We start from the raw sequence: 25,604 nt of genomic DNA on the forward strand, positions 1-25,604 counted from the left end.
CGTTCCCTCCGCCTGGACTCCTCGCTCGTTCCCTCCGCCTGGACTCCTCGCTCGTTCCCTCCGCCTGGACTCCTCGCTCGTTCCCTCCGCCTGGACTCCTCGCTCGTTCCCTCCGCCTGGACTCCTCGCTCGTTCCCTCCGCCTGGACTCCTCGCTCGTTCCCTCCGCCTGGACTCCTCGCTCGTTCCCTCCGCCTGGACTCCTCGCTCGTTCCCTCCGCCTGGACTCCTCGCTCGTTCCCTCCGCCTGACTCCTCGCTCGTTCCCTCCGCCTGGACTCCTCGCTCGTTCCCTCCGCCTGGACTCCTCGCTCGTTCCCTCCGCCTGGACTCCTCGCTCGTTCCCTCCGCCTGGACTCCTCGCTCGTTCCCTCCGCCTGGACTCCTCGCTCGTTCCCTCCGCCTGGACTCCTCGCTCGTTCCTCCGCCTGGACTCCTCGCTCGTTCCCTCCGCCTGGACTCCTCGCTCGTTCCCTCCGCCTGGACTCCTCGCTCGTTCCCTCCGCCTGGACTCCTCGCTCGTTCCCTCCGCCTGGACTCCTCGCTCGTTCCCTCCGCCTGGACTCCTCGCTCGTTCCCTCCGCCTGGACTCCTCGCTCGTTCCCTCCGCCTGGACTCCTCGCTCGTTCCCTCCGCCTGGACTCCTCGCTCGTTCCCTCCGCCTGGACTCCTCGCTCGTTCCCTCCGCCTGGACTCCTCGCTCGTTCCCTCCGCCTGGACTCCTCGCTCGTTCCCTCCGCCTGGACTCCTCGCTCGTTCCCTCCGCCTGGACTCCTCGCTCGTTCCCTCCGCCTGGACTCCTCGCTCGTTCCCTCCGCCTGGACTCCTCGCTCGTTCCCTCCGCCTGGACTCCTCGCTCGTTCCCTCCGCCTGGACTCCTCGCTCGTTCCCTCCGCCTGGACTCCTCGCTCGTTCCCTCCGCCTGGACTCCTCGCTCGTTCCCTCCGCCTGGACTCCTCGCTCGTTCCCTCCGCCTGGACTCCTCGCTCGTTCCCTCCGCCTGGACTCCTCGCTCGTTCCCTCCGCCTGGACTCCTCGCTCGTTCCCTCCGCCTGGACTCCTCGCTCGTTCCCTCCGCCTGGACTCCTCGCTCGTTCCCTCCGCCTGGACTCCTCGCTCGTTCCCTCCGCCTGGACTCCTCGCTCGTTCCCTCCGCCTGGACTCCTCGCTCGTTCCCTCCGCCTGGACTCCTCGCTCGTTCCCTCCGCCTGGACTCCTCGCTCGTTCCCTCCGCCTGGACTCCTCGCTCGTTCCCTCCGCCTGGACTCCTCCCTCCCTCCCTCCGCCTGGACTCCTCCCTCCCTCCCTCCGCCTGGACTCCTCCCTCCCTCCCTCCGCCTGGACTCCTCGCTCGTTCCCTCCCTCCCTCCCTCCGCCTGGACTCCTCGCTCGTTCCCTCCCTCCCTCCCTCCGCCTGGACTTCCTCGCTCGTTCCCTCCCTCCCTCCCTCCGCCTGGACTCCTCGCTCGTTCCCTCCCTCCCTCCCTCCGCCTGGACTCCTCGCTCGTCCCCTCCCTCCCTCCCTCCGCCTGGACTCCTCGCTCGTTCCCTCCCTCCCTCCCTCCGCCTGGACTCCTCGCTCGTTCCCTCCCTCCGCCTGGACTCCTCGCTCGTTCCCTCCCTCCGCCTGGACTCCTCGCTCGTTCCCTCCTTCCCTCCCTCCGCCTGGACTCCTCGCTCGTTCCCTCCCTCCCTCCCCTCCGCCTGGACTCCTCGCTCGTTCCCTCCCTCCGCCTGGACTCCCTCGCTCGTTCCCTCCCTCCCTCCCTCCGCCTGGACTCCTCGCTCGTTCCCTCCTCCGCCTGACTCCTCGCTCGTTCCCTCCCTCCGCCTGGACTCCTCGCTCGTTCCCTCCCTCCCTCCCTCCGCCTGGACTCCTCGCTCGTTCCCTCCCTCCCTCCCTCCGCCTGGACTCCTCGCTCGTTCCCTCCCTCCCTCCCTCCGCCTGGACTCCTCGCTCGTTCCCTCCCTCCCTCCCTCCGCCTGGACTCCTCGCTCGTTCCCTCCCTCCCTCCCTCCGCCTGGACTCCTCGCTCGTTCCCTCCCTCCGCCTGGACTCCTCGCTCGTTCCCTCCCTCCGCCTGGACTCCTCGCTCGTTCCCTCCCTCCGCCTGGACTCCTCGCTCGTTCCCTCCCTCCGCCTGGACTCCTCGCTCGTTCCCTCCCTCCGCCTGGACTCCTCGCTCGTTCCCTCCCTCCGCCTGGACTCCTCGCTCGTTCCCTCCCCTCCGCCTGGACTCCTCGCTCGTTCCCTCCCTCCGCCTGGACTCCTCGCTCGTTCCCTCCCTCCGCCTGGACTCCTCGCTCGTTCCCTCCCTCCGCCTGGACTCCTCGCTCGTTCCCTCCCTCCCTCCCTCCGCCTGGACTCCTCGCTCGTTCCCTCCCTCCCTCCCTCCGCCTGGACCCCTCGCTCGTTCCCTCCCTCCCTCCGCCTGGACCCCTCGCTCGTTCCCTCCCTCCCTCCGCCTGGACCCCTCGCTCGTTCCCTCCCTCCCTCCGCCTGGACCCCTCGCTCGTTCCCTCCCTCCCTCCGCCTGGACTCCTCGCTCGTTCCCTCCTTCCCTCCGCCCGGACTCCTCGCTCGTTCCCTCCCTCCCTCCGCCTGGACTCCTCGCTCGTTCCCTTCCCTCCCTCCGCCTGGACTCCTCGCTCGTTCCCTCCCTCCCTCCGCCTGGACTCCTCGCTCGTTCCCTCCGCCTGGACTCCTCGCTCGTTCCCTCCGCCTGGACTCCTCGCTCGTTCCCTCCGCCTGGACTCCTCGCTCGTTCCCTCCGCCTGGACTCCTCGCTCGTTCCCTCCGCCTGGACTCCTCGCTCGTTCCCTCCGCCTGGACTCCTCGCTCGTTCCCTCCGCCTGGACTCCTCGCTCGTTCCCTCCGCCTGGACTCCTCGCTCGTTCCCTCCGCCTGGACTCCTCGCTCGTTCCCTCCGCCTGGACTCCTCGCTCGTTCCCTCCGCCTGGACTCCTCGCTCGTTCCCTCCGCCTGGACTCCTCGCTCGTTCCCTCCGCCTGGACTCCTCGCTCGTTCCCTCCGCCTGGACTCCTCGCTCGTTCCCTCCGCCTGGACTCCTCGCTCGTTCCCTCCGCCTGGACTCCTCGCTCGTTCCCTCCGCCTGGACTCCTCGCTCGTTCCCTCCGCCTGGACTCCTCGCTCGTTCCCTCCGCCTGGACTCCTCGCTCGTTCCCTCCCTCCCTCCCTCCGCCTGGACTCCTCGCTCGTTCCCTCCCTCCCTCCCTCCGCCTGGACTCCTCGCTCGTTCCCTCCCTCCCTCCCTCCGCCTGGACTCCTCGCTCGTTCCCTCCCTCCCTCCCTCCGCCTGGACTCCTCGCTCGTTCCCTCCCTCCCTCCCTCCGCCTGGACTCCTCGCTCGTTCCCTCCCTCCCTCCCTCCGCCTGGACTCCTCGCTCGTTCCCTCCCTCCCTCCCTCCGCCTGGACTCCTCGCTCGTTCCCTCCCTCCCTCCCTCCGCCTGGACTCCTCGCTCGTTCCCTCCCTCCCTCCCTCCGCCTGGACTCCTCGCTCGTTCCCTCCCTCCCTCCCTCCGCCTGGACTCCTCGCTCGTTCCCTCCCTCCCTCCCTCCGCCTGGACTCCTCGCTCGTTCCCTCCCTCCCTCCCTCCGCCTGGACTCCTCGCTCGTTCCCTCCCTCCCTCCCTCCGCCTGGACTCCTCGCTCGTTCCCTCCCTCCCTCCCTCCGCCTGGACTCCTCGCTCGTTCCCTCCCTCCCTCCCTCCGCCTGGACTCCTCGCTCGTTCCCTCCTTCCCTCCCTCCGCCTGGACTCCTCGCTCGTTCCCTCCCTCCCTCCCTCCGCCTGGACTCCTCGCTCGTTCCCTCCCTCCGCCTGGACTCCTCGCTCGTTCCCTCCCTCCCTCCCTCCGCCTGGACTCCTCGCTCGTTCCCTCCCTCCGCCTGGACTCCTCGCTCGTTCCCTCCCTCCCTCCCTCCGCCTGGACTCCTCGCTCGTTCCCTCCCTCCCTCCCTCCGCCTGGACTCCTCGCTCGTTCCCTCCCTCCCTCCCTCCGCCTGGACTCCTCGCTCGTTCCCTCCCTCCCTCCCTCCGCCTGGACTCCTCGCTCGTTCCCTCCCTCCGCCTGGACTCCTCGCTCGTTCCCTCCCTCCGCCTGGACTCCTCGCTCGTTCCCTCCCTCCGCCTGGACTCCTCGCTCGTTCCCTCCCTCCGCCTGGACTCCTCGCTCGTTCCCTCCCTCCGCCTGGACTCCTCGCTCGTTCCCTCCCTCCGCCTGGACTCCTCGCTCGTTCCCTCCCTCCGCCTGGACTCCTCGCTCGTTCCCTCCCTCCGCCTGGACTCCTCGCTCGTTCCCTCCCTCCGCCTGGACTCCTCGCTCGTTCCCTCCCTCCCTCCCTCCGCCTGGACTCCTCGCTCGTTCCCTCCCTCCCTCCCTCCGCCTGGACCCCTCGCTCGTTCCCTCCCTCCCTCCGCCTGGACCCCTCGCTCGTTCCCTCCCTCCCTCCGCCCGGACCCCTCGCTCGTTCCCTCCCTCCCTCCGCCCGGACTCCTCGCTCGTTCCCTCCCTCCCTCCGCCCGGACTCCTCGCTCGCTCGCTCCCGCCCGGACTCCTCGCTCGCTCGCTCCCGCCCGGACTCCTCGCTCGCTCGCTCCCGCCCGGACTCCTCGCTCGCTCGCTCCCGCCCGGACTCCTCGCTCGCTCGCTCCCGCCCGGACTCCTCGCTCGCTCGCTCCCGCCCGGACTCCTCGCTCGCTCGCTCCCGCCCGGACTCCTCGCTCGCTCGCTCCCGCCCGGACTCCTCGCTCGCTCGCTCCCGCCCGGACTCCTCGCTCGCTCGCTCCCGCCCGGACTCCTCGCTCGCTCGCTCCCGCCCGGACTCCTCGCTCGCTCGCTCCCGCCCGGACTCCTCGCTCGCTCGCTCCCGCCCGGACTCCTCGCTCGCTCGCTCCCGCCCGGACTCCTCGCTCGCTCGCTCCCGCCCGGACTCCTCGCTCGCTCGCTCCCGCCCGGACTCCTCGCTCGCTCGCTCCCGCCCTCCCGCCTGGACCCCCCCCGCTCGCTCGCTCGCTCCCTCCCGCCTGGATCCCCCCGCTCGCTCCCGCCTGGATCCCCCCCGCTCGCTCGCTCGCTCCCTCCCGCCTGGATCCCCCCGCTCGCTCCCGCCTGGATCCCCCCCGCTCGCTCCCTCCCTCCCGCCTGGACCCCCCCTCCCGCCTGGACCCCCCCTCTCGCTCGCTCCCTCCCGCCTGGACCCCCCCGCTCGCTCGCTCCCTCCCGCCTGGACCCCCCCGCTCGCTCGCTCCCTCCCGCCTGGACCCCCCCGCTCGCTCGCTCCCTCCCGCCTGGACCCCCCCGCTCGCTCGTACTCTTTGCCATCCTCCCTGACTTGCAGAATTGAATGAAAACTGTTAAGCATTTTTTAAGGCTCTTTATGTGCAATCTCCTTTGTGTATTTTAGTATATGTCTTTAGGTTTGTGAGTACACCCCTGCTATAATGCACTTCCTTTTCCCTCTAGGCTCAGCAGCAGAGAAGCCTAGACAACATATTAACTCTTCAAACGAAGGGCATCCTTGGAAAGAGATATAAAAAAGATCTATGCCCAAGTCCAGAGATAAACGGCACAAGCCCAATGTCTGAGCAGGATTCTGGAATTCTGGATGTGGAAGATGAGGATGAGGAAGAAGAGGTAAAGTAACTCTGTTTGTGATGAGGGGAGGATTTCTTAGACTGTTGATGAATGATGATGTATATGGCCTATAGTTTTGTCCTGCCCGATGTCAGCATAACGCTCCTTGTCTTTTCCAGGCACCGGGGACACAAGACTTGGTGGATTTTTCTCCAGTGTACCGTTGCTTACACATCTACACTGTGCTGGTAAGGGCAGAGCACCAGGATGATAGTTGGTCTAATAGATTAGTCTATATCACAGCCTTAACCAAGGTTCCAATTCCACAGAAGGATTTCTCAATGTTTCTAATCAAAATCCCCCCTTCTCAAATAGTGAACATCAAAGTACATCCAATTCTATGTTAATGTATTCTCTCTATTAAAAGCACCACATGAGCACAATATAAGTACACCCTGCAGGTATGGTATGTACCTATTGGGTTGTATGAAAAATCCTGTGTTAAGGTAGTGGTGGTATATTAATCAGAAGTCTATCATAATTATGTGAAAAGAAGCCATGGGTGCTCGCTATACCCCTGTCAGCAATCTTATAGCGATATTAAAATAATTAATTCGGTGCGTTGACTGTTTGTAAATGAAACCTAGTTTAGATGAAAATCTGGATGTAAACGTTCATAAGAGATTTTTGCTTTGGTGTGTTAAAGTACATTTGTGGTAGGGACCGTAACGGGCACGGATACCATCCCTCAATTCTGATTGATATTGTTTTTTTCTTATTTCTCCTAGTCAGTATTTTTGACTGAATGACGTCAAAGTTATAAGTAATATATTTATCAGTATATGCGATCTGATAGTTTCTGGGAGATGTCTGTAATTTCTGTAAACTTCTTTGTTGTCTTCAGCCTTCGGGGTTTGTATATTGGTTACACCCTTTGTCTGTTTTCTAGGGGAATCACAGTTTTGTAATAAAGCCAGGCCCCCAGCATTAGACACATTAAACTGCATATTTAGTTATTAATGGATGGGGATTTCATTCATTGACAGGAATACTGCGTGACTCACAATGCCTGGTGGTAGAAATTTAAACTGAATTTTGATTAGTAAGTAACACAATACAGTGTTTCATTACCGAGCTTTATTATTCATTTATTTTATTTTCTATATTAATTTCAAAGGGGTTTTCCAAGACATGATCTAAATCAAAATTTGCTTTTAATGATTATTCAATGTAATTACTATTCCAATGTGCCCCCTACGTCCCTGAGGGGTGATGATGTTCCCTCCATTCAGGGAATTAGGGATGATGAGTGATAGCTTCATCTGGTCCTTGCCCTGCTATAGATAGTAAAAACAAGTGGTAACACACGTTTAGAGAATTGCGCCGGTCGCCTGCCCGTGTGCTCCGGTCGCCTGCCCGTGTGCTCCGGTCGCCTGCCCGTGTGCGCCCGTTATTTTCTTGCTGTAAACAGGTCCTGCCGCGTTGCTCTGCACAGCTGCGACATGTCTGGGCTGGATCTAGTTAAAAGTGAATATTTTTACAGCCCTGTAAAGCCTGAGAATCCCTGCTCAGTAGCTGGACGTGGCAGGGGACGTGCCACCATGAATGGCGTCCTCTGTATGATAAATTACTGTACGGTTGGAAGCTCCTGTCATCTGTCAGGTGAAATCCATGTGGAGGGCTACAGACGACGGCTTGTTTGATGAGACTTAGGATGTGATTACTGTGTTTTCTTTGCCAGGATCACCCAGCGGCCATGGGGATGTGTTATCAGCGGCTTTTATTTGGGTTGTCGTGGACTGGTTTGCGTGGGATCTACCTTCCTTGTCTTGCAGCTGGCAGGTGTCATGTCTCGTCTCGTTCAGCCTGTGTTTTGTCTGCTTGTCAGTAACGGTTCATGTCCTGTAAGAAGCCGATAGTCTGGCTGCCAGCTATCTGTAGTGTCACAACCTGCATGCATGAGCGTGCACCGTCCCCTGCCATTAACGGCCTCTGCCAGTAGTGTCAGCAGAAAAGTACTTTCTGAGCCGCCGTGAGATCCTGGAGATGTCCATCCCCTGACCGAGGCATGTATAGGTCAGACGTTCACTCGCAGGCGCGGATTAGGGACACGTTGTTTGGAAGTAAAATCCATCTCTTTGGTAGGCTTCTACCAGAGATGGATTTGCGGTGTTGCATCCCCTTGGGTAATGGCAGGTCTGTCTCCTCACTTCAGGATCCAGGTTTTCTCGGGCCCTATTCCTGCAGCTCCTCTGATTACGCCGTGAACGTCGGGCTGCGTGGTGTCCCGTCAGTCCAGGGCCGCCGTCTCATTGTGCCTGTCCTGAGGAATGTTTTGGAATTGGCTCATTGTACCTCGTCCTCATTTGTCCGATGCCAAATGGAGAGAATAAAGGGTCAGCGTCGCCCCCCGCTCGCCCTCCTTTGTCCCGCTCCAAACTTTGGGCTTGAAACCTAGTCACTAACCCTGAGATCAAGATGACCCAGATGCTGTGCTCCCGTCCAGGCCTGCCAGTGGCCCCCGCAGATAAGACCTACGCTGAGCGATGGGACGAATCCTGTTTTGCCACACAAGGAAGTGGGGTCTTTTGTTTTCTCGGAGGAAACGTTTGGGCACGAGCCTCACAAATACTCCTTGTAATAATCATCATCATCATCAGCGGCTGCTTCCGAATGGTCGGGATTGAACTTTTGCCCCTGCACATGAAAAGCTTTGTGCCGCATAAACATTATTACCGTATTTATTATTCTTGTTTCGTGTGTTGTGCTTTTTTTTGGAATCGACCCCGGAGTCACCTCCGTTCCTCCAGTCTCTATCTTAGCGCTTATCAGCGGGGCAGGAGTTCATATATTGTAAGGGAAGGAGGTCAGCGCGCGGTCAGACGCCAGGCACCTGTAAATAAGGCACTGCACAATATCACACAGACCGCCACAGACTTCTGCAGGAAACCCTGAACTTATCCAGGAAGGTTAGCAAGGGAAAGCAGAGGGAGAGCAGGGGCACACCGAGGTTAATGGAGCTTCAGAAGAGGCCGGCGCTGACTGTAACAGGTGGATATCTCTGCCCTTCTCGCTGCTATCAGCCATGGGAAATCCTCTGCTGTAGCGGAGTACAGAGAATAGGCTCTCTCTGCCGTCACATACATGTTCACCACAGCTTGTTCCACTGACCCCAGGAGAAGAGGATCCATATGTCTCATCAGAGAGATGTACGCTGAGGATGAGGAGCGCGAGGGATGGAAGGTGTATGCTGAGGATGAGGAGCAGGAGGGATGGAAGGTGTACGCTGAGGATGAGGAGCAGGAGGGATGGAAGGTGTACGCTGAGGATGAGGAGTAGGAGGGATGGAAGATGTACGCTGAGGATGAGGAGCAGGAGGGATGGAAGGTGTACCTGAGGATGAGGAGCAGGAGGGATGGAAGGTGTACGCTGAGGATGAGGAGCGGGAGGGATGGAAGGTGTACGCAGAGGATGAGGAGCGGGAGGGATGGAAGGTGTACGCTGAGGATGAGGAGCGGGAGGGATGGAAGGTGTACGCTGAGGATGAGGAGCGGGAGGGATGGAAGGTGTACGCTGAGGATGAGGAGCGGGAGGGATGGAAGGTGTACGCTGAGGATGAGGAGCGGGAGGGATGGAAGGTGTACGCTGAGGATGAGGAGCGGGAGGGATGGAAGGTGTACGCTGAGGATGAGGAGCGGGAGGGATGGAAGGTGTACGCTGAGGATGAGGAGCGGGAGGGATGGAAGGTGTACGCTGAGGATGAGGAGCGGGAGGGATGGAAGGTGTACCTGAGGATGAGGAGCGGGAGGGATGGAAGGTGTACGCTGAGGATGAGGAGCGGGAGGGATGGAAGGTGTACGCTGAGGATGAGGAGCGGGAGGGATGGAAGGTGTACGCTGAGGATGAGGAGCGGGAGGGATGGAAGGTGTACGCTGAGGATGAGGAGCGGGAGGGATGGAAGGTGTACGCTGAGGATGAGGAGCGGGAGGGATGGAAGGTGTACGCTGAGGATGAGGAGCGGGAGGGATGGAAGGTGTACCTGAGGATGAGGAGCGGGAGGGATGAAAGGTGTACGCTGAGGACGAGGAGCAGGAGGGATGGAAGGTGTACGCTGAGGATGAGGAGCAGGAGGGATGGAAGGTGTACGCTGAGGATGAGGAGCGGGAGGGATGGAAGGTGTACCTGAGGATGAGGAGCGGGAGGGATGGAAGGTGTACGCTGAGGATGAGGAGCGGGAGGGATGGAAGGTGTACGCTGAGGATGAGGAGCGGGAGGGATGGAAGGTGTACCTGAGGATGAGGAGCGGGAGGGATGGAAGGTGTACGCTGAGGATGAGGAGCGGGAGGGATGGAAGGTGTACGCTGAGGATGAGAAGCGGGAGGGATGGAAGGTGTACGCTGAGGATGAGGAGCGGGAGGGATGGAAGGTGTACGCTGAGGATGAGGAGCGGGAGGGATGGAAGGTGTACGCTGAGGATGAGGAGCGGGAGGGATGGAAGGTGTACGCTGAGGATGAGGAGCGGGAGGGATGGAAGGTGTACGCTGAGGACGAGGAGCAGGAGGGATGGAAGGTGTACGCTGAGGACGAGGAGCAGGAGGGATGGAAGGTGTACGCTGAGGATGAGGAGCAGGAGGGATGGAAGGTGTACGCTGAGGACGAGGAGCAGGAGGGATGGAAGGTGTACGCTGAGGACGAGGAGCAGGAGGGATGGAAGGTGGTAATCCGTGAGGACTGATTGCAGCTGTGAGGCTGCAGCTTTGCTCTCCTTTTAGGATTGGGTATAATGTACTTTTATTATTAGGAGTGAGGACAGAGGATCAGCCGTGACTGATGGTAGTTGTGGTGTGTTGTTGACTTTGAGTACAGAGGTGTCAGAAGCCATGGCGTCCTCATATTAGATATAGATGTGCAGTCAGTGACTGACGTTTGGCTTAGGTTAGCAGTGCGGAGCTGCGCTCCTTGTGACAGATGCCAGATGTCATTGTTTCGCCTCCAGAGCTGTATCTGGCCATCTCCTGCCCCGGCTGCCGGTAGTTGGCTGTACACATGCTGAGATCATAGGGGAAAGGTCCAGATACTTTGTGCTGTGCAGTGATAAGGACACAGGAAAGAACCATTAGGAGGGTCCAGGGACTGATAACTGCCTGCTACGTGCTGATGGGGGGACAACAGACCCGAGCGGCTGACCCCCTGACCTTGACAGGGCCTAGAGCAGGGGCTCCTGTTACCTGCCCCCCAGTCTCTGGTGAGGGTAATGGGGGACACGATCTGCTTGTTTTACTGTAGGGGGAATCTTAACCCTCTGAAGCTCACAGCTGTAATGTCAGTCACTGTGTCCGCAGCATCCGCCTGTCACAGGCTGCACATGTAATGCTGGAGCAGTCAGCCCCCTAGGGGGCAGCATGGAGCACCGCTGTGTCTACAGTAATAGGGCAACCCCACTGCTTTACTGACCTCATTCACTCAGTCCCATGTCAGGACACAGTGACTGCACCAGCAGAATACTGAGCGCAGCTCTGGAGTATAATACAGGAGGTAACTCAGGATCAGTAATGTAATGTATGTACACAGTGACTGCACCAGCAGAATAGTGAGTGCAGCTCTGGAGTATAATACAGGATGTAACTCAGGATCAGTAATGTAATGTATGTACACAGTGACTGCACCAGCAGAATAGTGAGTGCAGCTCTGGAGTATAATACAGGATGTAACTCAGGATCAGTAATGTAATGTATGTACACAGTGACTGCTCCAGCAGAATAGTGAGTGCAGCTCTGGAGTATAATACAGTATGTAACTCAGGATCAGTAATGTAATGTATGTACACAGTGACTGCACCAGCAGAATAGTGAGTGCAGCTCTGGAGTATAATACAGTATGTAACTCAGGATCAGTAATGTAATGTATGTACACCGTGACTGCACCAGCAGAATAGTGAGTGCAGCTCTGGAGTATAATACAGGAGGTAACTCAGGATCAGTAATGTAATGTATGTGCACAGTGACTCCACCAGCAGAATAGTGAGTGCAGCTCTGGAGTATAATACAGGATGTAACTCAGGATCAGTAATGTATGTACACAGTGACTCCACCAGCAGAATAGTGAGTGCAGCTCTGGAGTATAATACAGGATGTAACTCAGGATCAGTAATGTAATATATGTACATAGTGACTGCACCAGCAGAATAGTGAGTGCAGCTCTGGAGTATAATACAAGAGGTAACTCAGGATCAGTAATGTAATGTATGTACACAGTGACTGCACCAGCAGAATAGTGAGTGCAGCTCTGGAGTATAATACAAGAGGTAACTCAGGATCAGTAATGTAATGTATGTACACAGTGACTGCACCAGCAGAATAGTGAGTGCAGCTCTGGAGTATAATACAAGAGGTAACTCAGGATCAGTAATGTAATGTATGTACACAGTGACTGCACCAGCAGAATAGTGAGTGCAGCTCTGGAGTATAATACAGGATGTAACTCAGGATCAGTAATGTAATGTATGTGCACACTGACTGCACCTGCCGAATAGTGAGTGCAGCTCTGGAGTATTATACAGGATGTAATTCAGGATCAGTAATGTAATGTATGTGCACACTGACTGCACCTGCAGAATAGTGAGCGCAGCTCTGGAGTATAATACAAGATGTAACTCAGGATCAGTACAGGATCAGTAATGTAATGTATGTACACAGTGACTGCACCTGCAGAATAGTGAGGGCAGCTCTGGAGTATAATACAGGATGTAACTCAGGATTACTAATGTAATGAATGTACACAGTGACTGCACAAGCAGAATAGTGAGTGCAGCTCTGGAGTATAATACAGGATGTAACTCAGGATCAGTAATGTAATGTATGTACACAGTGACTGCACCAGCAGAATAGTGAGTGCTGCTCTGGAGTATAATACAGGATGTAACTCAGGATCAGCAATGTAATGTATGTACACAGTGACTGCACAAGCAGAATAGTGAGTGCTGCTCTGGAGTATAATGCAGGATGTAACTCAGGATCAGCAATGTAATGTATGTACACAGTGACTGCACCAGCAGAATAGTGAGTGCAGCTCTGGAGTATAATACAGGAGGTAACTCAGGATCAGTAATGTAATGTATGTACACAGTGACTCCACCAGCAGAATAGTGAGTGCTGCTCTGGAGTATAATGCAGGATGTAACTCAGGATCAGCAATGTAATGAATGTACACAGTGACTGCACAAGCAGAATAGTGAGTGCAGCTCTGGAGTATAATACAGGATGTAACTCAGGATCAGTAATGTAATGTATGTACACAGTGACTGCACCAGCAGAATAGTGAGTGCAGCTCTGGAGTATAATGCAGGATGTAACTCAGGATCAGCAATGTAATGTATGTACACAGTGACTGCACAAGCAGAATAGTGAGTGCTGCTCTGGAGTATAATGCAGGATGTAACTCAGGATCAGCAATGTAATGTATGTACACAGTGACTGCACCAGCAGAATAGTGAGTGCAGCTCTGGAGTATAATACAGGAGGTAACTCAGGATCAGTAATGTAATGTATGTACACAGTGACTGCACCAGCAGAATAGTGAGTGCAGCTCTGGAGTATAATACAGGATGTAACTCAGGATCAGTACAGGATCAGTAATGTATGTACACAGTGACTGCACCAGCAGAATAGTGAGTGCAGCTCTGGAGTATAATACAGGATGTAACTCAGGATCAGTAATGTAATGTATGTACACAATGACTGCACCAGCAGAATAGTGAGTGCAGCTCTGGAGTATAATACAGGAGGTAACTCAGGATCAGTACAGGATCAGTAATGTAATGTATGTACACAGTGACTGCACCAGCAGAATAGTGAGTGCAGCTCTGGAGTATAATACAGGATGTAACTCAGGATCAGTAATGTAATGTATGTACACAGTGACTGCACCAGCAGAATAGTGAGTGCAGCTCTGGAGTATAATACAGGATGTAACTCAGGATCAGTACAGGATCAGTAATGTAATGTATGCACACAGTGACTGCACCAGCAGAATAGTGAGTGCAGCTCTGGAGTATAATACAGGATGTAACTCAGGATCAGTAATGTAATGTATGTACACAGTGACTGCACCAGCAGAATAGTGAGTGCAGCTCTGGAGTATAATACAGGATGTAACTCAGGATCAGTACAGGATCAGTAATGTAATGTATGTACATAGTGACAGCACCAGCAGAATAGTGAGTGCAGCTCTGGAGTATAATACAGGATGTAACTCAGGATCAGTAATGTAATGTATGTACACAGTGACTGCACCAGCAGAATAGTGAGCGCAGCTCTGGAGTATAATACAGGATGTATCTCAGGATCAGTAATGTAATGTATGTACATAGTGACAGCACCAGCAGAATAGTGAGTGCAGCTCTGGAGTATAATACAGGATGTAACTCAGGATCAGTAATGTAATGTATGTACACAGTGACTGCACCAGCAGAATAGTGAGTGCAGCTCTGGAGTATAATACAGGATGTATCTCAGGATCAGTAATATAATGTATGTACACAGTGACTGCACCAGCAGAATAGTGAGCGCAGCTCTGGAGTATAATACAGGAGGTAACTCAGGATCAGTAATGTATGTACACAGTGACTGCACCAGCAGAATAGTGAGCGCAGCTCTGGAATATAATACAGGATGTAACTCAGGATCAGTAATGTAATGTATGTAGACAGTGACTGCACCAGCAGAATAGTGAGTGCAGCTCTGGAGTATAATATTTACAATGTGTCTTTTGTATGTAGGTTATTCCGTTGATGTTCAGGTCCAGTTATCGTTTGTATGTTATTAGCGCAGACTTGTTGATCCTTTATTGTCTCTTGCACCTTTCGGCCAGTGCTCCGGGTTCCTCACCTTCATCTCGTCCTTTCAGGCTTCTCGGGAGATCTTTGAGAACTATTACAGGAAGCAGAGGAGAAAGCAGGCGCGACTAGTGCTACAGCCGCCGTCCAACATGGTGAGCCCCTGAGACCCCGGCGGAGTCGCCCCCGGTGGAGTCGCCCTCGGGTTTGTGGCCTGGTGTCTTCTGGGTGGATGTTCTGAGTGACATGATACATTGTCTACCTGGTCACTCAGGACTTTGTGCTCATTCATCCCTACCTGTCCTCACCGTAAAGCTCAGATTGATGGCGAGTGTCTGCCTGATGTGTGGGGGATGGGCTCCGCAGCGGACACTTGCTGTTTCTTGCACGGTTGCATTTTCTGTCTGTTTTATAATTCCACTTCTAAAAATTGTTCTCTGAACTGTTTCTATGGAAAATGACACGAGAGAAAAAAACGCCCACGATTACAAAAAGTCCTGTTCAGAGGACGGTATGCTGACACATAAGGGATGAGCCCGAGTCCTCGCTGATTCCTGCACTTTTCTCTATTGTAGCATGAAACTCTGGCCGGATACCGGAAATACTTCCATCAGATAGTGGGGTAAGTGCCCGAGCCCAGGAGGCTCCTAACAATAAGCTGTGATATTACGTTCCCTCGGTCACTGGCTCTACTGTGTCCTGGATCAGCCCCGTACTCCTGGGTGTAGCTGGTCCCTGATGCAAGCAGTGAGAGAGCCACATGGGTACAGGTGCATACCTGTATGCTGCTCCTCTCCTCCTCCTGACGCGCTGCTGCTGATCTCCGCCTCCTGGCACGCTGCTACTCTCCTCCTCCTGGCACGCTGCTGCTCCTGATCTCCTCCTCCTGGCATGCTGCTGCTTCTGATCTCCTCCTCCTGGCACCCTGCTGATCTCCTCCTCCCGGCACGCTGCTGCTGCTGCTCTCCTCCTCCCGGCACGCTGCTGCTGCTGCTGCTCTCCTCCTCCCGGCACGCTGCTGCTGCTGCTCTCCTCCTCCCGGCACGCTGCTGCTGCTGCTCTCCTCCTCCCGGCACGCTGCTGCTGCTGCTCTCCTCCTCCCGGCACGCTGCTGCTGCTGCTCTCCTCCTCCCGGCACGCTGCTGCTGCTGCTCTCCTCCTCCCGGCACGCTGCTGCTGCTGCTCTCCTCCTCCCGGCACGCTGCTGCTGCTGCTCTCCTCCTCCCGGCACGCTGCTGCTGCTGCTCTCCTCCTCCCGGCACGCTGCTGCTGCTGCTCTCCTCCTCCCGGCACGCTGCTGCTGCTGCTCTCCTCCTCCCGGCACGCTGCTGCTGCTGCTCTCCTCCTCCCGGCACGCTGCTGCTGCTGCTCTCCTCCTCCCGGCACGCTGCTGCTGCTGCTCTCCTCCTCCCGGCACGCTGCTGCTGCTGCTCTCCTCCTCCCGGCACGCTGCTGCTGCTGCTCTCCTCCTCCCGGCACGCTGCTGCTGCTGCTCTCCTCCTCCCGGCACGCTGCTGCTGCTGCTCTCCTCCTCCCGGCACGCTGCTGCTGCTGCTCTCCTCCTCCCGGCACGCTGCTGCTGCTGCTCTCCTCCTCCCGGCACGCTGCTGCTGCTGCTCTCCTCCTCCCGGCACGCTGCTGCTGCTGCTCTCCTCCTCCCGGCACGCTGCTGCTGCTGCTCTCCTCCTCCCGGCACGCTGCTGCTCTCCTCCTCCCGGCACGCTGCTGCTCTCCTCCTCCCGGCACGCTGCTGCTCTCCTCCTCCCTGCACGCTGCTGCTGCTGCTCTCCTCCTCCCGGCACGCTGCTGCTGCTGCTCTCCTCCTCCCGGCACGCTGCTGCTGCTGCTCTCCTCCTCCCGGCACGCTGCTGCTGCTGCTCTCCTCCTCCCGGCACGCTGCTGCTGCTGCTCTCCTCCTCCCGGCACGCTGCTGCTGCTGCTCTCCTCCTCCCGGCACGCTGCTGCTGCTGCTCTCCTCCTCCCGGCACGCTGCTGCTGCTGCTCTCCTCCTCCCGGCACGCTGCTGCTGCTGCTGCTCTCCTCCTCCCGGCACGCTGCTGCTGCTGCTGCTCTCCTCCTCCCGGCACGCTGCTGCTGCTGCTGCTCTCCTCCTCCCGGCACGCTGCTGCTGCTGCTGCTCTCCTCCTCCCGGCACGCTGCTGCTGCTGCTGCTCTCCTCCTCCCGGCACGCTGCTGCTGCTGCTGCTCTCCTCCTCCCGGCACGCTGCTGCTGCTGCTGCTCTCCTCCTCCCAGCACGCTGCTGCTGCTGCTGCTCTCCTCCTCCCGGCACGCTGCTGCTGCTGCTGCTCTCCTCCTCCCGGCACGCTGCTGCTGCTGCTGCTCTCCTCCTCCCGGCACGCTGCTGCTGCTGCTGCTCTCCTCCTCCCGGCACGCTGCTGCTGCTGCTGCTCTCCTCCTCCCGGCACGCTGCTGCTGCTGCTGCTCTCCTCCTCCCGGCACGCTGCTGCTGCTGCTGCTCTCCTCCTCCCGGCACGCTGCTGCTGCTGCTGCTCTCCTCCTCCCGGCACGCTGCTGCTGCTGCTGCTCTCCTCCTCCCGGCACGCTGCTGCTGCTGCTGCTCTCCTCCTCCCGGCACGCTGCTGCTGCTGCTGCTCTCCTCCTCCCGGCACGCTGCTGCTGCTGCTGCTCTCCTCCTCCCGGCACGCTGCTGCTGCTGCTGCTCTCCTCCTCCTGGCACGCTGCTGCTGCTCTCCTCCTCCTGGCACGCTGCTGCTGATCTCCTCCTCCTGGCACGCTGCTGCTGATCTCCTCCTCCTGGCACGCTGCTGCTGATCTCCTCCTCCTGGCACGCTGCTGCTGATCTCCTCCTCCTGGCACGCTGCTGCTGATCTCCTCCTCCTGGCACGCTGCTGCTGATCTCCTCCTCCTGGCACGCTGCTGCTGATCTCCTCCTCCTGGCACGCTGCTGCTGATCTCCTCCTCCTGGCACGCTGCTGCTGATCTCCTCCTCCTGGCACGCTGCTGCTGATCTCCTCCTCCCGGCACGCTGCTGCTCTCCTCCTCCCGGCACGCTGCTGCTCTCCTCCTCCCGGCACGCTGCTGCTCTCCTCCTCCCGGCACGCTGCTGCTGCTGCTTTCCTCCTCCCGGCACGCTGCTGCTGCTGCTGCTCTCCTCCTCCCGGCACGCTGCTGCTGCTGCTGCTCTCCTCCTCCCGGCACGCTGCTGCTGCTGCTGCTCTCCTCCTCCCGGCACGCTGCTGCTGCTGCTGCTCTCCTCCTCCCGGCACGCTGCTGCTGCTGCTGCTCTCCTCCTCCTGGCACGCTGCTGCTGCTCTCCTCCTCCTGGCACGCTGCTGCTGATCTCCTCCTCCTGGCACGCTGCTGCTGATCTCCTCCTCCTGGCACGCTGCTGCTGATCTCCTCCTCCTGGCACGCTGCTGCTGATCTCCTCCTCCTGGCACGCTGCTGCTGATCTCCTCCTCCTGGCACGCTGCTGCTGATCTCCTCCTCCTGGCACGCTGCTGCTGATCTCCTCCTCCTGGCACGCTGCTGCTGATCTCCTCCTCCTGGCACGCTGCTGCTGATCTCCTCCTCCTGGCACGCTGCTGCTGATCTCCTCCTCCCGGCACGCTGCTGCTCTCCTCCTCCCGGCACGCTGCTGCTCTCCTCCTCCCGGCACGCTGCTGCTCTCCTCCTCCCGGCACGCTGCTGCTGCTGCTTTCCTCCTCCCGGCACGCTGCTGCTGCTGCTCTCCTCCTCCCGGCACGCTGCTGCTGCTGCTCTCCTCCTCCCGGCACGCTGCTGCTGCTGCTCTCCTCCTCCCGGCACGCTGCTGCTGCTGCTCTCCTCCTCCCGGCACGCTGCTGCTGCTGCTCTCCTCCTCCCGGCACGCTGCTGCTGCTGCTCTCCTCCTCCCGGCACGCTGCTGCTGCTGCTCTCCTCCTCCCGGCACGCTGCTGCTGCTCTCCTCCTCCCGGCACGCTGCTGCTGCTGCTGCTCTCCTCCTCCCGGCACGCTGCTGCTGCTGCTGCTCTCCTCCTCCCGGCACGCTGCTGCTGCTGCTGCTCTCCTCCTCCCGGCACGCTGCTGCTGCTGCTGCTCTCCTCCTCCCGGCACGCTGCTGCTGCTGCTGCTCTCCTCCTCCCGGCACGCTGCTGCTGCTGCTGCTCTCCTCCTCCCGGCACGCTGCTGCTGCTGCTGCTCTCCTCCTCCCGGCACGCTGCTGCTGCTGCTGCTCTCCTCCTCCCGGCACGCTGCTGCTGCTGCTCTCCTCCTCCCGGCACGCTGCTGCTGCTGCTCTCCTCCTCCCGGCACGCTGCTGCTGCTGCTCTCCTCCTCCCGGCACGCTGCTGCTGATCTCCTCCTCCTGGCACGCTGCTGCTGATCTCCTCCTCCTGGCACGCTGCTGCTGATCTCCTCCTCCCGGCACGCTGCTGCTGATCTCCTCCTCCCGGCACGCTGCTGCTGATCTCCTCCTCCCGGCACGCTGCTGCTGATCTCCTCCTCCCGGCACGCTGCTGCTGATCTCCTCCTCCCGGCACGCTGCTGCTGATCTCCTCCTCCCGGCACGCTGCTGCTGATCTCCTCCTCCCGGCACGCTGCTGCTGATCTCCTCCTCCCGGCACGCTGCTGCTGCTGCTCTCCTCCTCCCGGCACGCTGCTGCTCTCCTCCTCCCGGCACGCTGCTGCTGATCTCCTCCTCCTGGCACGCTGCTGCTGATCTCCTCCTCCTGGCACGCTGCTGCTGAACTCCTCCTCCTGGCACGCCACTGATCTCCTTCTCCCGGGCGCTCCCTCTCACCTCTCCACGCTGCTGCTGTGCAGCTCCCTCTCCCCTCTGCATGCTGCTGCGGTGCCGCTCCCTCTTTCCTCTGCATGCTGCAGCAGGTGCCGCTCCCTCTCACCTCTGCGCGCTTCAGCAGGTGCCGCTCCCTCTCACCTCTGCATGCTGCAGCAGGTGCCGCTCCCTCTCACCTCTGCACGCTGCAGCAGGTGCCGCTCCCTCTCACCTCTGCACGCTGCAGCAGGTGCCGCTCCCTTTCACCTCTGCAAGCTGCAGCCGGTCCCGCTCCCGCTCCCTCTCGCCTTTGCACGCTGCTGCGGTGCCGCTCCCTCTCGCCTTTGCACGCTGCTGCGGTGCCGCTCCCTCTCGCCTTTGCACGCTGCTGCGGTGCCGCTCCCTCTCGCCTTTGCACGCTGCTGCGGTGCCGCTCCCTCTCGCCTTTGCACGCTGCTGCGGTGCCGCTCCCTCTCGCCTTTGCACGCTGCTGCGGTGCCGCTCCCTCTCGCCTTTGCACGCTGCTGCGGTGCCGCTCCCTCTCGCCTTTGCACGCTGCTGCGGTGCCGCTCCCTCTCGCGTCTGCACGCTGCTGCGGTGCCGCTCCCTCTCGCCTCTGCACGCTGCTGCTGTGCCGCTCCCTCTCGCCTCTGCACGCTGCTGCGGTGCCGCTCCCTCTCGCCTCTGCACGCTGCTGCGGTGCCGCTCCCTCTCGCCTCTGCACGCTGCTGCGGTGCCGCTCCCTCTCGCCTCTGCACGCTGCTGCGGTGCCGCTCCCTCTCGCCTCTGCACGCTGCTGCGGTGCCGCTCCCTCTCGCCTCTGCACGCTGCTGCGGTGCCGCTCCCTCTCGCCTCTGCACGCTGCTGCGGTGCCGCTCCCTCTCGCCTCTGCACGCTGCTGCGGTGCCGCTCCCTCTCGCCTCTGCACGCTGCTGCGGTGCCGCTCCCTCTCGCCTCTGCACGCTGCTGCGGTGCCGCTCCCTCTCGCCTCTGCACGCTGCTGCGGTGCCGCTCCCTCTCCCCTCTGCACGCTGCTGCGGTGCCGCTCCCTCTTTCCTCTGCACTCTGCTGCGGTGCCGCTCCCTCTTTCCTCTGCACGCTGCTGCGGTGCCGCTCCCTCTCGCCTCTGCACGCTGCTGCGGTGCCGCTCCCTCTCGCCTCTGCACGCTGCTGCGGTGCCGCTCCCTCTTTCCTCTGCACGCTGCTGCGGTGCCGCTCCCTCTTTCCTCTGCGCGCTGCTGCGGTGCCGCTCCCTCTTTCCTCTGCGCGCTGCTGCGGTGCCGCTCCCTCTTTCCTCTGCGCGCTGCTGCGGTGCCGCTCCCTCTTTCCTCTGCGCGCTGCTGCGGTGCCGCTCCCTCTTTCCTCTGCGCGCTGCTGCGGTGCCGCTCCCTCTTTCCTCTGCATGCTGCTGCGGTGCCGCTCCCCTCTGCACTCTGCTGCGGTGCCGCTCCCTCTTTCCTCTGCGTGCTGCTGCGGTGCCGCTCCCTCTTTCCTCTGCGCGCTGCTGCGGTGCCGCTCCCTCTTTCCTCTGCGCGCTGCTGCGGTGCCGCTCCCCTCTGCACTCTGCTGCGGTGCCGCTCCCTCTTTCCTCTGCATGCTGCTGCGGTGCCGCTCCCTCTTTCCTCTGCACGCTGCTGCGGTGCCGCTCCCCTCTGCACTCTGCTGCGGTGCCGCTCCCTCTCCCTTCTGCACGCTGCTGCGGTGCCGCTCCCTCTCCCTTCTGCACGCTGCTGCGGTGCCGCTCCCTCTCGCCTCTGCACGCTGCTGCGGTGCCGCTCCCTCTCGCCTCTGCACGCTGCTGCGGTGCCGCTCCCTCTTTCCTCTGCGCGCTGCTGCGGTGCCGCTCCCTTCTGCACTCTGCTGCGGTGCCGCTCCCTCTCCCTTCTGCACGCTGCTGCGGTGCCGCTCCCTCTCGCCTCTGCACGCTGCTGCGGTGCCGCTCCCTCTCGCCTCTGCACGCTGCTGCGGTGCCGCTCCCTCTTTCCTCTGCGCGCTGCTGCGGTGCCGCTCCCTTCTGCACTCTGCTGCGGTGCCGCTCCCTCTCCCTTCTGCACGCTGCTGCGGTGCCGCTCCCTCTCGCCTCTGCACTCTGCTGCGGTGCTGGGCAGTTTGTGTCACCTTTCTTGGTCATTTTGCAGCGTAAGACGTTTCTCAGCGATTAATGGGAGATAAATCCTGACAATTGGATCTGACACTAAGGGTTCACCTGCAGATTTTCTGCCTGATTCTCTGTCACCTTGTGGAAATCCTGCAGAGAACCCAGGGTTAATCTGTTGCTTATCTCTTCTACTTTTTGCTGGGGATCTACTGCTGGGAAAGTGTTTAGCCAAGAAGGTGGGGTTTAATAATCTTCTTGTCCCCCTGCAGACAGAGTGGAGGGAGGAGGCTTCTGCTGCAGCCAAGTGCCTTCTACTCACACAGGGACTTACTGAGCCGACATAATGACAGGCAGAAATAATTATACCAATCTCCACCAGTGTGATGACTGCTGGTTATTGTTGTCCATCCTGCCATGATGAGATCTGTTCAGTGCTGCTTTCCATGTTTCCTTCTGGATTTTACAGGTTTTTTGTGGTTGAGGATCACATCCTGCACACGACGGGAGGCCTTGTGAATCGCGCCTACGTCGATGAGTTATGGGATCTAGCCTTGTCGAAGACCATGGCAGCTCTGCGGACGCACTCGGTAATTTACCAGAATGCGGCTTCTCTTCTGGGCTTTACTCCATATTCGCCATTCAGGAAAACATTTATCTAGTGTCTGCTTCATATTCACTGGTTAATGTGTCTGAGCCCATCAGAATAGTTCCCTGTGCAGCCTTGAGACCCCAGCAGGGGGGCGGCCCTCGGCTCGACACCTCCAGGAGGGGGGCAGCCCTCGGCTCCGGCTCGACACCTCCAGGAGGGGGGCGGCCCTCGGCTCCGGCTCGACACCTCCAGGTGGGGGGCGGCCCTCGGCTCGACACCTCCAGGAGGGGGGCGGCCCTCGGCTCGACACCTCCAGGAGGGGGGCGGCCCTCGGCTCGACACCTCCAGGAGGGGGGCGGCCCTCGGCTCGACACCTCCAGGAGGGGGGCGGCCCTCGGCTCGACACCTCCAGGAGGGGGGCGGCCCTCGGCTCGACACCTCCAGGAGGGGGGCGGCCCTCGGCTCGACACCTCCAGGAGGGGGGCGGCCCTCGGCTCGACACCTCCAGGAGGGGGGCGGCCCTCGGCTCGACACCTCCAGGAGGGGGGCGGCCCTCGGCTCGACACCTCCAGGAGGGGGGCGGCCCTCGGCTCGACACCTCCAGGAGGGGGGCGGCCCTCGGCTCGACACCTCCAGGAGGGGGGCGGCCCTCGGCTCGACACCTCCAGGAGGGGGGCGGCCCTCGGCTCGACACCTCCAGGAGGGGGGCGGCCCTCGGCTCGACACCTCCAGGAGGGGGGCGGCCCTCGGCTCGACACCTCCAGGAGGGGGGCGGCCCTCGGCTCGACACCTCCAGGAGGGGGGCGGCCCTCGGCTCGACACCTCCAGGAGGGGGGCGGCCCTCGGCTCGACACCTCCAGGAGGGGGGCGGCCCTCGGCTCGACACCTCCAGGAGGGGGGCGGCCCTCGGCTCGACACCTCCAGGAGGGGGGCGGCCCTCGGCTCGACACCTCCAGGAGGGGGGCGGCCCTCGGCTCGACACCTCCAGGAGGGGGGCGGCCCTCGGCTCGACACCTCCAGGAGGGGGGCGGCCCTCGGCTCGACACCTCCAGGAGGGGGGCGGCCCTCGGCTCGACACCTCCAGGAGGGGGGCGGCCCTCGGCTCGACACCTCCAGGAGGGGGGCGGCCCTCGGCTCGACACCTCCAGGAGGGGGGCGGCCCTCGGCTCGACACCTCCAGGAGGGGGGCGGCCCTCGGCTCGACACCTCCAGGAGGGGGGCGGCCCTCGGCTCGACACCTCCAGGAGGGGGGCGGCCCTCTGCTCCCGTCTCAACACCTCCAGGAGGAGGGGGGGGCCCTCGGCACCCGTCTCGACACCTCCAGGAGGGGGACGGCACCCGTCTCGACACCTCCAGGAGGGGGGGGCGGCCCTCGGCTCCGGCTCGACACCTCCAGGAGGGGGGCGACCCTCGGCCCCCATCTCGACACCTCCAGGAGCGCGGGCGACCCTCTGACCCCGTCTCGACGCCTCCAGGAGGGGGGGGCGGCCCTCGGCCCCCGTCTCGACGCCTCCAGGAGGGGGGGCGGCCCTCGGCCCCCGTCTCGACGCCTCCAGGAGGGGGGGCGGCCCTCGGCCCCCGTCTCGACGCCTCCAGGAGGGGGGGCGGCCCTCGGCCCCCGTCTCGATACCTCCAGGAGGGGGGGCGGCCCTCGGCCCCCGTCTCGACACCTCCAGGAGGGGGGCGGCCCTCGGCCCCCGTCTCGACACCTCCAGGAGGGGGGCGGCCCTCGGCCCCCGTCTCGACACCTCCAGGAGGGGGGCGGCCCTCGGCCCCCGTCTCGACACCTCCAGGAGGGGGGAGGCCCTCGGCTCCCGTCTCGACACCTCCAGGAGGGGGGCGGCACCCGTCTCGACACCTCCAGGAGGGGGGCGGCACCCGTCTCGACACCTCCAGGAGGGGGGCGGCACCCGTCTCGACACCTCCAGGAGGGGGGGGCGGCCCTCGGCGCCGGCTCGACACCTCTCGGAGGGGGGTCGGCTCGACACCTCCCGGAGTGGGGTCGGCTCTCGGAACCGGCTCGACACCTCCAGGTGGGGTAGCGGCCCTCGGCGCCAACTCGGCTCGGCTCGACACCTCCAGGAGGGGGGGCGGCCCTCGGCGCCGGCTCGACACCTCCAGGAGGGGGGGGCGGCGCTCATCGCCGGCTCGACACCTCCAGGAGGGGGAGTGGCCCTCGGAACCGGCTCGACACCTCCAGGAGAGGGGCGCGGCCCTCGGCGCCGGCTCGACACCTCCAGGAGAGGGGGGCGGCCTTCGGCGCCGGCTCGACACCTCCAGGAGGTGGGGGCGGCCCTCGGCGCCGGCTCGACACCTCCAGGAGAGGGGGGCGGACCTCGGCGCCGGCTCGACACCTCCAGGAGAGGGGGGCGGCCCTCGGCCCCGGCTCGACACCTCCAGGAGGGGGGGTGGCCCTCGGCGCTGGCTCGACTCCCCGTACTTGACTGACTTGTCTGCATGTCGCTCTTCTCTCCCGCAGTCTTACTGCTCCGATCCCAACCTGGTGCTGGATCTGAAGAACCTGATTGTGCACTTTGCGGACACGCTGCAGGTGGGCGTCAGCTCCCCGGTCTCCTCCGCTGTTCTGTCCTTCCTCCTTGTACAATAATGATCTTTTCCTGACTATTAGGGCTATGGCTTCCCGGTGAACCAGCTCTTCGACATGTTGCTGGAAGTCAGAGACCAGTATGGGGAGATCCTACTGAAGAAGTGGGCCGGGGTGTTCAGGTAAATGCACCACAATAATAGGACAGATAGTTTGGATCTCTGATTGATTGGTGGCGGCGCACGTCTTGTTCTGCGAGTCACTAATGATTTGCGATGAGCTGTAATAATAATGATTCTTGTGTAGAAATATCCTGGACGCAGATAATTACAGCCCGATCCCTGTGAATGATGAGACTGCGTACAAGAAGATCATCAACCAGTTTCCCTTCCAAGACCCGGAGTTAGAGAAGGTAAGAGACCCAGATCACAAGCGCATTGTCTCACCATGCCACGGATCTGTCATTGCTGCTAGCGGTAATTTATGTTGTGCAGCGGGAGCCCCCCATCTCCTTCTTCCTCATCTGCAGCAGGAGCCTCCTCCCCTCCTTCTTCCTCATCTGCAGCAGGAGCCTCCTCCCCTCCTTCTTCCTCATCTGCAGCAGGAGCCTCCTCCCCTCCTTCTTCCTCATCTGCAGCAGGAGCCTCCTCCCCTCCTTCTTCCTCATCTGCAGCAGGAGCCTCCCCCCCTCCTTCTTCCTCATCTGCAGCAGGAGCCTCCCCCCCCTCCTCCTTCCTCATCTGCAGCAGGAGCCTCCTCCCCTCCTTCTTCCTCATCTGCAGCGGGAGCCTCCTCCCTCCTTCTTCCTCATCTGCAGCGGGAGCCTCCCCCCTTCCTTCATCCTCATCTGCAGCAGGAGCCTCCCCCCTCCTTCTTCCTCATCTGCAGCAGGAGCCTCCCCCCTCCTTCTTCCTCATCTGCAGCAGGAGCCTCCCCCCTCCTACTTCCTCATCTGCAGCAGGAGCCTCCCTCCTCCTTCTTCCTCATCTGCAGCAGGAGCCTCCCCCCCCCCCTCCTTCTTCCTCATCTGCAGCAGGAGCCTCCCCCCTCCTTCTTCCTCATCTGCAGCAGGAGCCTCCTCCCCTCCTTCTTCCTCATCTGCAGCAGGAGCCTCCCCCCCTCCTTCTTCCTCATCTGCAGCAGGAGCCTCCTCCCCTCCTTCTTCCTCATCTGCAGCAGGAGCCTCCTCTCCTCCTTCTTCCTCA

At 61.0% G+C, this 25,604-nt stretch overlaps 1 protein-coding gene across 2 annotated transcripts in view; it reads left to right on the forward strand.

Annotated features, from left to right (window-relative positions):
- The window catches only part of EXOC6B (exocyst complex component 6B), a 267,701-nt gene that overhangs the window by 79,264 nt on the left and 162,833 nt on the right, over positions 1–25,604 (forward strand). For both annotated transcript variants that reach the window (XM_073649495.1, XM_073649503.1), the window contains exons 7-14: positions 5,485–5,655; positions 5,775–5,843; positions 14,500–14,583; positions 15,004–15,050; positions 21,732–21,852; positions 24,334–24,405; positions 24,484–24,581; positions 24,706–24,811. In XM_073649495.1, coding sequence (XP_073505596.1) covers positions 5,485–5,655; positions 5,775–5,843; positions 14,500–14,583; positions 15,004–15,050; positions 21,732–21,852; positions 24,334–24,405; positions 24,484–24,581; positions 24,706–24,811 — 768 coding nt within the window. The remainder of the gene's footprint in view (positions 1–5,484; positions 5,656–5,774; positions 5,844–14,499; positions 14,584–15,003; positions 15,051–21,731; positions 21,853–24,333; positions 24,406–24,483; positions 24,582–24,705; positions 24,812–25,604) is intronic.

Source organism: Phyllobates terribilis, unplaced genomic scaffold, assembly GCF_046119375.1.
Source record: "Phyllobates terribilis strain yellow unplaced genomic scaffold, ASM4611937v1 Scaffold_1__5_contigs__length_1240528914, whole genome shotgun sequence".
Taxonomy (NCBI): domain Eukaryota; kingdom Metazoa; phylum Chordata; class Amphibia; order Anura; family Dendrobatidae; genus Phyllobates; species Phyllobates terribilis.